This window comes from Pseudomyrmex gracilis, unplaced genomic scaffold (genome assembly GCF_002006095.1).
Source record: "Pseudomyrmex gracilis isolate BER0280 unplaced genomic scaffold, ASM200609v1 scaffold_104, whole genome shotgun sequence".
NCBI classification, from domain to species: Eukaryota; Metazoa; Arthropoda; class Insecta; order Hymenoptera; family Formicidae; genus Pseudomyrmex; species Pseudomyrmex gracilis.
This window is the reverse complement of record NW_018020688.1, coordinates 523,643-536,361: the sequence shown is the minus strand read 5'-3', so window position 1 is coordinate 536,361 and position 12,719 is coordinate 523,643. Positions and strand designations below refer to the sequence as shown.

Below are 12,719 nucleotides of genomic sequence, written 5' to 3'. Positions count from 1 at the left end.
GAATAAAAATCGGGTGTGGCAAACGGATTTCGTTTGGCTGCGATAAGTGTCGGGAGGAAATGTTCCATTTTGAGGAAAAAAAAGAAAAAAGGAGACGTTTTTGACGCAAGTAGCGCGGAGGAGGTATAAAGAAACAAAAAATGTTATATAAAGAGTAATTTAGGTACGGCAAGGGCGTGAGCTCTCGAAAAAAAATACTTAGGATAATGTTATCTTATAACAAAAAAAAAAAAACAAATTGTCCTTTGAATGAAAAAAAGGAATAAATATTTAAAGTACAGTATCTTGCTTTATTTCGTAACCCTCCGTTTTTTTTTTTCTGCAAAAAAGCCTAAGGATTTTATAGTGTAATTATCATTACAGAGTGCGATATTGTTCATTAAAAAAAACAAACAAAAAAAAAACAACGCAACTTCTCCAGATACATGGGACTTTATTTTGCACCCAATACATTCAAGCAAGCATTCACATTTAATTGTGGAAAGATACATTTCCGAGAAGTTATCTGCGATACTTGAACGCGTGACGATCTGTGTGTGAAGAATAAAAAAAAAAAAATATTCAAAACTACTAAGGGTTTTTACGCATTTATACAACTTAATACAACAACTTCGTCTATTGAAGAAAGAAGAGTTTGAACGCTCGATATAACGCTAAAGTAGAATTAAGCTTTGCGGATGTTCCTCTTTGTGTGACAATGTTTTATCGCGACAATTGTTTTGATTTTCCAGGTGACGATTCGTCACGTTCTGGTGCTCGCGCGCAGTCTATCGCGAAAAACAGCATCGCGTGCTCCCCCCCTCCCCCAGATGAGTTTTGTGTTTTAGAGAAACAAACATCTCTTAAACAGATCACAAACTAAACTAGAAAACAATCGCGGATCAACCGTGTTTTCGTAGATTTCGGCTTCGCTCGTAAAGAGAGGACGCGCGTAGAAGTAATTTGTACTATACACACACAGCCACGATTCAACCGTATACACACACACATACATACATACATACATACACGTTTACTTAACGGAATGCTTTACAATTCTCTGTACACTTTCTAAATATCACACTAAGAATTTAATTAAGATGAAAAAAAAAAAATTAAAACGTCCACACAAACACACACATACAATTGAAACATCTCAAGTCGTTTTTCAAGACATTACAGTGTTCTATGGGACGTATCCTGGGATTTTTTTAATATATGGGTGCTTTCCAACTACCGTACACAGGCGACACACTGTGTAACACCGTGTCCATTAGTGTAAGAAAGAGCATATCGGTGTGTCTCGCTCACACTAATGAACACACTGTGTTACACACATTGTCGCCTGCGTACGTAGTTGGAAAGCACCCTATATGTTATCTATACTTTTACTGAAAACGCAGACACCTATCGTGTGTGATATATATATATATATATATATGTATATAATACGGGTATATATTATCACTCGTGAAATTAGATAAAATACGAGCACGTATAGAATAAATATAAATCTCTGTTGACAAGAGAATCTGATGCTTCACGCTACTTTACGATAGTGTATAAAAAAAGTCGCACCGTGCTTACACGTATGTCGGAGAATCTATTTTTGCCGCTAATGTTTTTTTTACGCGAATGCATCGTGGACGGTACTTTACATGTCACCAAGAATTATGTATCTGGTTAAATTTTCTATAATTCGCGATAATATTCTAACACGTGCGATGTACAACAGGGGAAGCCTTCAAAATATTCTACGATAATACTGTTGGACATGTGATTTTTCTTTCGCGTTGCAAGCACGTTGTTGAACTAAACGGAATCCATAAACGCGCGAATATTGTAATCAACGGTACTAATTGCTTTTATTACGTAACTACGAATTAAATTCAATTTGATCTGTCGCAAAAAGAAGTACAAGTGTGACAAATGCGAATTGTAAAAGTTTTGTCAATATTGTAACTGAGAGAGAAAACGGTTAAATATATTGCACCAATACTGAGAGAATAATAATATTATACTAATACGTACGCAGATCTGTACAGAGAAGATAACATTCGGAAGGAAAAATCTCCAGGCAAGATGGTTTTAAAAACCTTTCAACTTACTTACATATATTCGCTAATTAAGTGACATTTAATTATCATTGGTCGCGTTTAACAGAACTTGAGCACTTAGTGATTATTGCTTGTCATTAGCACATACTTTCATATATTGCGACAGATCTACGGTATCAATCACAGACAATAAGCACAAAAAGCACGCCGAGTTCTGCCGAAACGCGGCCCGTTATCGTAGATACTCACTTGATTATTGTAGCGCTTAAACTTATCGTTATGTGTTATAAAAGTAGCAAAATAACTTAATCAAGGCTTCAGCATATTTCGCAATGGAAGGCCAGGGTCTTCAAACAAAGTCCATCTTACGACAAAATAAATGTTGTGCAAAATTATTATCGTATACAAATTTCTCCTAAATGTTAATATAAAATAGATAACACCATTCGCTTTGTAACATATAATATAGCACATAATACACATATTTGTGTGATGTATGGGCAGTGCAAAGAGAGAGATTATTTTATACGAAAGAACTAATATCACAAGATAAATACAAACTGGAACTAAAAATTATATCGAGTAATAATAATAATATCAACGTCGCAACGATATACTCGAAGTTCTGTTACGCCAACGTCATAATTAACAAAGATTACAAATTTTCTAAAAAAGACCCAGAGATTACGATGAGAATGTTTGTATATATATATCGCATATATATATAATTCTTGTGTGTGTGCACTTACATAATATATAATTTTTTCAAGTGCCGCGCGAGTAAAAGCTGCATATGCAAGATATTAAAGTTCGTCGTAACATCACAGCTCTCGAGTGCTGTTTGGTATATCACATAATATTTTTTTTATTTTTTTATTTTTTATTTTTTTTTTATCTGTAATCACAACAACAGATTTCGAAATGTTATGTCGCAAAGCAAGCCGGAGATAACGCGTTTTTTACTTTCTATATTATGTATATCTCTTATTGTATCTAAATACTCTATTCACGCGTATAATGAATGCGTCGTGTCTATTTATTTACCAAATTATCTATTGTTTCATATGATTATTCTAGTTTCATCCGTGAAATGATAATACTTTCTACTCTTTCTTTACAAGGAAGTGTGTGCAAAATTCATTGAGAGAATCAAATAGCTATTTTTATATATTACCTCCAGTATCTTTGTGTATGACAGATCTACAAAATTCCCTACAGCAATGGATGATCCTCTTTGTGTGATACTCCGAACAGTTGCGAATAAATTTGCCTTGCGTTGCAATTGCAGCGTGTGTGTGTGTGTGTGTGTGTATAAAATTTTGTGTTAAATATATGAATTTGTTAAGTAAGTATATGTATATATTATATAAGCGTAATTATAATCCTATTTTTTTTTGAGCATCGGAAGCAACAGACAAGTGTTAAAAACATGTCCGTACGTGTAACAAAGCACGTACGTGTATAATACGTGTATTGTTGTACATAAATGTTCACAACACACACGCGTACAGGCTCATCTTGCATCTTGTGTTTAAGGATGTTCAATATAATCCTTATTCAAAAATTTTTACACGTAATTCTTATTACTTAGGGATTTTTTATACAGCACAGATTAGATTCTCAGTTCGTTGTCTTATAGAATTTTGTATCAAAACAGAATCTCTTAGATCTCTCCTCTCTATCTCGTCTCTTTTTCTTTTCCACATGCACATTTTAATTGCCATCGTGTTTCCTAACGCATCGGTATATCAACAAACGTCAAACTAATCTTCAAAGTGGTATCAAACGTAACAAGATTAACATTCGCAACATTTGGAAATGCATTTATGTATATATATAGTAGTGCGTTTTTTTTTGGTTTTTTTTTTTTTTTTGGTTTTTTTTAAATATAAAATTGACGTGTCATCAAACGGTATCTATGATCTTTCTCCTAACTCGTTATATGTACTGCAGAAACATGTGTTTTGTATTTTGTACACATATTCTTTGTTTCACCACATCACGTAACAAATATCCTAATTACAATAAACTATGTCGTCTTGTGTCACACGTGTGTTATATCGACAAAGTTTTCTTTTTATTATCTGATTGGACGTGCACGTTCTATGTTCGCAAATGCAGTCTTTCTACCGTCGCCATGATCAGTCGGATCCTGTCACAATATAATTAGCTTTCTCGTATTAATTTTATATAAATAGCAATACATGCAATAACTAAATATTTACAAATTCTTGTGAAGATACTATATTGTATTCCACGACTGCACGGAAGTGCGAATGAATTTGAATACACACATTATATATGTACATACATAAATTGAGATATACTCAGACATTTATATATAAATTTATTACATATAACTTAAATTATATGTAATTTAAGTTATAATTTATTATAACTTCAGATATGTAAATTATTAACTTATTATGTATAACTTTGACATTTATACGTTAACTTATTTGCATGTAACAAAAATCTGTCACAAATGTTAAATACTAGTTCTTATTAAAAGAAAGTGAATCGGGAATATACTAAATAATAAAGTGCCTTTATTATCGAACCGGTAAACATTAAAGCTACTTTGATTGAACTGTTCCGTTCACTGGATAGAGAGTTAGATAGAGTATTTAGTTTCGTTAAATTAGAAAAAAAACCTAACACACATATATTGAAGAGAGACTTTCTTTTTATCCTAAAAGTAAAAAAAAAACAAGAACATATATATTTACACATTTGAAAACATTTCACAATACATCATCGTCTGATCATGACGAATTCAAGATTAACTTTATTGTGATTTGTCTAAATCTAATTTTCATGCGTCCACAAAAAATGGCGTTTATGTAGAAATAAAACAAGAATCAAATATTTGATTCTTAAATGCAACAATTATACGAGTCAATCTATCGGTTTCTCATACTGTGAAGCACCATTGGAACCGCGAAAGACGTTCTTTTCAATGTGTTTCGTCCGTTTGTCTTGTTTCACAAACATCTAATATGTTGTGGTATTTGTAAGAATAAAATATGTGTCGCGTTACTTGACACCCGCACACTTTTCTCTCACGCGCAAACATATGTCGGGGATATTTGTAACTTCATTTTGCCGACACCGCATTTAAATCTAACGCGATTACCTTAGCAGTCTTTTTTTTCCAAATCAAAGACTCACGTCTCCGTATTCGAAGCTCCATTTTTCGTAGGCAGCTAAACTTGCCGGCGAAACGGATCTGCGAATTCTTTTTAGGGAATCACGGAAATCTTGCATTGTGATGTTACGAACAGAATTGAGGTCTAACTCTTTTACCTGATCTGGATTCAGTTCTGAAAACACGATAAGTTTTGACAAAACAATCTTGTAGTAGAATGTCGAACCGTAAAACAAACTGACAAATTCTTTTAATATTAAGAGTAATTATATGAAGCCTTTGACAAAACGTTCTACAATTTTGTATGAAATCCAATGCGTGTACGTGTGTGCAAGCCTTTAAAATAAAATTTTGCACTAAAGACTGTCGTTTGTAGAAAAAAATATATTAGAAGTATGCGGTTTAGATAAAAAAATATCAAATATTGATATTTAAAAGATATTATAACAAAAAAATGAGTGACCCATATGCGTATCTTTCACTCGTAACTTGAAAAAAAAAAAGCCAAAACAAAAAGAATACAAAAGTTATATTGAAGACAGCGTTACCTCTAATAGGCCCGAGTGCTGCGTCCTTAGCTAATCCAGTTAAATCGCTTCCCGAATATCCCTCCGTCAAAATTGCCATCTCTTTCAACTCTTCGAGTGTCAACGGATCATTGTGCTTTGCCAAAAGTCTTTGGAGCAACACGATTCTTGTTTGTAAGTCCGGCAACATAACGTAAACGCGTTTTGTAAATCGTCGCAGCGCAGCTTCGTCTAATTCTTGCGGTCTGTTTGTAGCAGCCATAACGAGAACCCGTTCTTCGGGATTACACGGTAAACCGTCGAACTCAACTAAAAATTCTGTTTTCAATCTCCTGAAATACATATAAATTGCGATTCACACTTCCCGCATTATGTCGTCAAATAACGAATAGATAACAAACACAAAGAATAAATACCTCGAAGCCTCGTGCTCGTTATCTTTCCGCTCGCTCAACAGCGAATCCACCTCGTCGATGAAAATAACGGACGGTTGCAACTCCCGCGCGATCGCGAACAAAGCTCTTACTAATTTCTCACCCTCTCCGACGTATTTGGATGTGAGACTAGCGGCGGAGATTGAAAAAAATGTTGCATTGCACTGAGTCGCGACAGCGCGCGCCAGTAGAGTTTTTCCGTTTCCAGGCGGTCCGAATAGTAACAATCCTCTTGCGGGTGTTCGTAGACCGGTAAATAATTCGGGTCGTAGCGACGGTAAAATCACCATTTCTTGTAGAGCTTGTTTTGCAGTCTGAAAGATCATTTGTATTGATTTAAGATATAGATTTCTCTTAAATCAACAACAATAATATCACTAATTTGAACACGATAAAACAGATGTGTACCTCTTGTCCGGCGATGTCTTCCCATTGCACAGGAGCTCCACCTTCTAAGATTTCATCAAGAATTACTTGCGCAAGTTTCGGATCCACACCTTTCAAAATAGGCACTTTTCTAGTTGGCGTGCCTCTGTTACTGTTCGAAGTAGTGGGCGTTCCCGGACGTCTTATAGGCGAACCGTTGCCAGGTACAGACAGCTGTCTTTTCACAGAAGGCGGTGTTGAAGACGGTTTGATCGGCATAGTTCTGTGGCAAGGCTGAATAGGCGTCGACCTTCCCATGCTTCGAGGTAACGTCTGACTTTTGCTTAAGGGTGTTCCTGTCACTCGCTTGCCAGGGACTGACAATTTTCTCCCGGATGCTGAAATACCATCTATACTTTTACAACCAACATCTACAGAAGATAGTAATATACGATCTTTTAATGAAGTAAGAGAATTACTAATGTTTGATAATTAAATGCAGATTCCATATACCAATCTAACGGACCTAGTAAAGGATCTATTGCAAAAAGATGACAAAAAAGAGATAGAAATGTTTACAGTCGAGATACTCGAAACATTATGTTATCTGTGTCGGTTAACGTTTATTTAAATAAAAATAGTAGGAACGTGTTGGAGATACCAAATTTTAGTAAGATCAACAGAAAGACATTATTGAACAATAATGAACCATATGATAAACCACAATTTCTTGCTACAAAGAAAGAATATTTATTATATATTAAAATTTAGTTTAATATATGTATATTAAAATATTTCCTACTATTTATATCGCAAACAAAAAATTATGTATGCTGTATGTGTGTGTGTGTGTCTGTTTCTTTTTGTGTTGTTACTAATAATTTAATTTACTTTGTGTATATACTATAATAAATATAACATGTTTTAAATCTATTGTTAAAACATTATAATAGATATGATTCTATTAGATGTACTAATAAGAAAAAATACGGCACTCTGTGAACATCTACAACAACAAAAAAAGCAGCTAAGACATTATCACAAATCTACCATTATCTACAACATTTGCCATCATGGTACAACTAATGTGCACAAAAATCTATGTTAAAAAAAAAGAAATATCTTTTTCAATTGGCCAACTAGAGAGCGCATTACATTATTTACTTGCATTCGACTTTCTTGCATTTAAGCCCAAAATTTCAGACAAGTAATACCTTCAGTAGTATGAGCGCAACAGTTTTTTGGCGAACGTGGCCTTAACTTGGGAATTTGGGTACATATAGTCTGCGCTGTATTAACTGTTGTGTGTGTGCTGTTGTTCATGTTCTTACTATGATTGGTATTGGGTAAAGTTCGAGCGGTTTGAAAGGTGTGTATATTACGACGAGCCCTCAGATGCTTTCCCGGATGGTCGCCGTCCGTTTTATTTCCAGGGTCGCAATATTCATTGTTGATACCCAGTTTTCTCAGCTCACACACATCCACTACAAAAAGGAAAAAAAAAACATTCTCCGCCATGCTGCAGTTAGGCTAAACAGCTATTTAGAGAAAGTCGCAGGCTACTTTTTCAATTACATTGAATATATACCAATGTGCCGGATTGCTAATGTATTTGCTAATGTCAGATCAAATGCGCGTTTCATGTCGCTATCGAAATGCTGGTCATGTGAGAAAGAGAAAGAGACTGGGACCGTTAAACTTGTATTTTACACAAATGTTTGCACGTTATCTCAGGATTTTCGAAAAAACAAAAAAAAAAACAAAAAAAAACAAAAAAAAATACAAAACTAAAATTTGACATGTGCTCAAGGTTAACCAATTGGGAAATTGTAAACACGCGACATGCACACAAAATTTATACACACACGCTCAAATATACACGCACGTACACACGCTCGCGCGCGCACACACTCACATATATTTTGAAAAATGAATTGCACATGAGCATGCTAAACACATAAATATTCTTTTCTTTTGCTGTGCCAAAGATTTACCTGTGGACACTGGCGCAAATTAAAAACTGGCCTGATACATAGCATAAAAACTGCTGCATTGATACTCAAATTATGTTATGTTCACAGGTAATGAAACTCTGTATTATATGGATAAGCTTGTAATAGCTTAAGAAACTTTGAGATATAAAATATTAAATGCAGAGAAGAATAGTTACGCGACATCGATTATTATACTAACCGAGAAAATCGAGCCTGTCCTTTGCCATTGCCAGGTTTGTACACATTTTGTCATGGAGTCGTTGTGCGTGTTCCCATACTTCTCCGTGTCCGCCATGGCACTCAACCGCTATTCCTTTCTCCAATTCTCCAATTCCCTTTTTGTACAATTCAATTGCCATCTCTTTTTGTCCTATATTGCAAGAATGAATAGATAATTAAAAACAAGATAACAAGACAAATATATTTACATACAATTATAAATTATTTATTTAGTTTCTTATTTCTGCTTGTTCTACACATTATTTTTTATATATATATAATGATTTTTATATAACACAAAAAAATATAGTCCAATTCCACAAACTTCTTACTTTTCCTATTAATTGGTATACCTTCATTGTCCTCGTCAATCTTCAATGCCTTGCTTATAAATTCAAAGGCTCTACGATGATGATGCTTCTGCTTGGCAAGTAACGGATCTCCGGGACCCGGACCGATATGACGTCTGGGTACTTGCGACATGACTTCAGTTTCCACCTGGGTGTTGTTGATCAAACGACCATCCAGCGGCTTTTGTCCAACAACAATTTCTAACTGACAGGCTTGCTTGGACGCCTGTCTGCGCTGGATCAAATGAGATGTAGAGGTGTACAGATACTTGAACACCACAAACAGCTGATACAGCAGAGTTCGCAACACATTGAACAATAATATCAATGGAAATGAGACAATATAGAGATTGCGCTTGTGTACCGATGGCTGCGGGCCATCCAGAATACGATGATGACCGTGATGATAATGACTGTGATGGTGACTACCGCAGTTGACCGTCGTCGTGGTCTTGTCGCTGTTCTCGCTCTTGGTCACGCAGAGCTTCTTGGGCGATTTTGGATTAAATTTTCTGGTTGGACGCGAGCCATCGCTGTAAGACATCTCCCGGGTTTATGAAGATTCGCGCGTCTTGTCGCGTCTACGAAGCCGCGCTGCTCGTCGTTGACGATGGTGACAATCGCGAATGTTGGCCGTGCCAACATCCCCAATCGCGAGGCAATCGAGGATAAACTACCGAGACTGTGCCTAGACCATATTCGCGGGCTCAATCTCACCCGCGGGTAGGCCACGGGAAACACAAGAATAGCAACAGGAGAGACGGGAGCGAGAGAGGGTGAAGAAGACGCGGAAGACTTGCGTTACAAAGACTCACAAGGAATCCCGGAAGATGAGAGCCGGTGAGACAACGAAGACGTTAGACGGATCGATCGCGTTTCCTCCTCGCGTTCCTCTCTCGCGTAACAACAGCCCAACGAAGAAACCAAGATTCTCCGCTCGACTTGAGCATCGCTTGTTTTTGTCCACTTCGAACGCTCCCCAACGTTCCCGGCGGTACGAGTACACACGTACGAGATTGTGCGAGAATATTGTGTATCGCAGCGACTCCAAGTGACGCTCTAGGGTTACACACGAAACTATGGAACGACGCGGAAGTCGGTCTTCTCGTGAATCAAAGTTCATGACGAGCGATAGGGAAAAGGGCCGGTTTTCATCAACTTCGACGAGGCGATCGGTCGATCGCGTTTCAACCATGATTGGTCAGTTCGGACAATCGAGCCACTCGATTGGTCAATTCCGTTGAGTCGATCGATCCGATCGCGTCGACCGAAGTTGGCGACCCTGGTCCATAGATCTGACACGTGTATGAAAACGCTCTCGCATTCTCAACGCGCTCGAAAAGAGCGACTCCTGGTGTTGCGATTGACGGGACTACGTGAGTCGTCCAGTCGGGAAACCGATCGTTCGATCTGGAAATCAAAGAAAGAAAACAAAAGTTTATTCCGCAACGGATTGTCACATCGAAGTTTCTCATCGACGGTAATTTTATTAATAATCCTGTGTAAAACGACAAACGATATTTTGTTGACGGCACGATGGAAAGTTTATTTCCCGGGAACGTCAACGACTCGAGAGTTAGGTTTCACCTTGCTCTCGCCTCGGTCGGCACATCCGTTAAACTTTTCAAATTAGACGCGTGCGTACGTTGATGCGGGTGATTTTTCGGAAAAATCTGCGGCTGTGTGTGTTTATCACCGGTTTAAGCACGCGTAAAAAAAACGACCCGTCGTTAGAGTCGTTGATCTCGTCAGGATCTTCCATATTGTCGTCATGGAATCCGAGGACACTCGGCCGACCATCTATTACTCGGAAAAATATTACGACGACCAGTACGAGTACAGGTAAGTCTTGCAAAGAACAATTTTCCGAACTAAATCAAATCCAACGTTCTTCGGCGGGTTTCCCTTAGAAAGAAATTCGGTTCGGCGGCAGCGTCGCTAGCTTGTTGACTTTTACGTTGAATGACAGCTGAGTATGTTTGTATGTAATTTCATTAATTTTTCCTTTTTTTTTTTTTTTTTTAATCTCACCATCTTTGTTTCTCTTATCGGCAACGTGGTCACGCTTTTATTAAATGACCGTTCTAGAAAGAGCGTTCACGCCGTCCTCTCTATCTCTCTCTCTCTCTCTCTTTTTTATTCACTCTCTCTCCCTCTCCTCAGTTGGTTTTTATTATTGTCCGATCGTCCGTACCAAACGTCACTTTGGAACCAGTTTTTTTTTTTTTTTTTTTTTTCGGAAGGGGGAAACTTTTCGTTTTATTTTCTTTAAATAAGACTATTCCGATCACTCTCTCGGCCTTGGGCTTTATACAGTCCGTAATACTTTCAAAACGTGGAAGGAGAATTATTACGCGAAATCTAACTTTCGACAGGTTTCAAAATCGATAAGCTATACGACAAAGATCCTTTCAAAATTTTATGAATATTTATTCAGCTCAATAGTTTTGGCTAATATTATTTTTTATTATCCTCATTAATATTTTTTTATTATATACTTTCATTAATATTATTTTCTCTATTTACTTCCATTAATATTATTTTCTATTACTTCCATATGTTATTTTCTTCTTCCCATAAATTTTGTATAGACATGTTGTTTTACCAAAAGAGATGGTAAAACAAGTGCCAAGGACTCACCTGCTGTCGGAACCAGAATGGAGAGCCATGGGAGTTCAACAGAGTCAAGGATGGGTACATTATATGATTCATGAACCTGGTGTGTGTGCTTAGTATATTTGTTATATTTTTGACATTCATGGTTTTTTTGAAAGTTTTCTAAGACTAATCAATTTTTATTTCTCTTGTTTTCTTATATCCAATGATCCAATATCTTTTATCTATTTGATAGTTCACGAATGATTTAACTTTTATAACTTTTGTTTTTTTTTTTTTTTCAGAGCCACATATTCTATTATTCAAAAGAAAAATAACAACACCTCCAGAGACGAGAAAATAAATGAATGCGCTACACCTATTTTATTTCACATTTTTGTAAATAACCAACATAGATCATGGTCATATTTATTTGTGGAACACAAGTTTTATTATGTGATCTCCGTATTATTTACCATTACTTTTTCTCATCTATCAACAACAATACTTTGCACGATGTAGGATTTTACTTTTTACAAAGTTGACTTAGAAAATCAGTTTAATACAAATCACATGTTCAAACTTTTTTTAATTCAAATTCCACAGATTAAATTATGTTCATGGTCTTTGTGCTTTCAAATTACTTGCCATTTGTCAAAGATGTCAAGCAAGTATGCTGTATATATGTCTATAGTGAATCCTAGTTAATTATTAATTTTATTGTCACTAATTTTAGTTTTTCACGTTGAAACTTGAAGAACGAAAGAGATAGTTTTGCAACATATCAGTTATAACATAGTAAAATATTCTAGTTGTTTCCAAAGGTTGTAGCATCACGGAGCGAAGTAACAAATAAGAATTTCTTGTGATTACAGTGTCATGTAGAAACGTACTTTTTAAAATCGTAGTCGTTACATTAATGTACTCAGCGATTGTTCATCGATGTTGATAAAAATTTTAACATAATTTAAATATCTCACACGCAAAAAACATGTGAGCACATTTTTTATTTTCGAATTTCGACCTTCACGAAAGTTTTATGTCAATTTT

General features: G+C 36.0%; 2 protein-coding genes across 6 annotated transcripts; one reads left to right on the top strand and one right to left on the bottom strand.

The window, feature by feature from the left end:
- Positions 1-4,410: 4,410 nt before the first annotated feature.
- Positions 4,411-10,083, bottom strand: LOC109855977 (spastin). Of its 5 annotated transcripts, none has more exons than XM_020430744.1 (8): positions 9,439-10,083; positions 9,078-9,309; positions 8,705-8,875; positions 7,726-7,995; positions 6,554-6,909; positions 6,128-6,459; positions 5,733-6,043; positions 4,412-5,359 (listed from the first exon to the last, which is right to left on the bottom strand). In XM_020430744.1, exons 1-8 carry the CDS (start codon positions 9,616-9,618, stop codon positions 5,196-5,198), a joined length of 2,016 nt encoding a protein of 671 aa, XP_020286333.1. In that variant the 5' UTR covers positions 9,619-10,083; the 3' UTR covers positions 4,412-5,195. The 5 variants fall into 5 exon arrangements, with proteins under 5 accessions (XP_020286331.1, XP_020286333.1, XP_020286332.1 ...); XM_020430747.1 differs by having other exon boundaries at positions 4,413-5,359; positions 9,078-9,304; positions 9,439-9,550; XM_020430742.1 differs by having other exon boundaries at positions 4,411-5,359; positions 9,078-10,083.
- A 484-nt stretch (positions 10,084-10,567) lies between these two features.
- LOC109856000 (cyclin-dependent kinases regulatory subunit) lies at positions 10,568-12,609 on the top strand. Its single transcript, XM_020430783.1, has 3 exons — positions 10,568-10,916; positions 11,666-11,793; positions 11,975-12,609. Exons 1-3 carry the CDS (start codon positions 10,846-10,848, stop codon positions 12,031-12,033), a joined length of 258 nt encoding a protein of 85 aa, XP_020286372.1. The 5' UTR covers positions 10,568-10,845; the 3' UTR covers positions 12,034-12,609.
- The last annotated feature ends 110 nt before the right edge of the window (positions 12,610-12,719 follow it).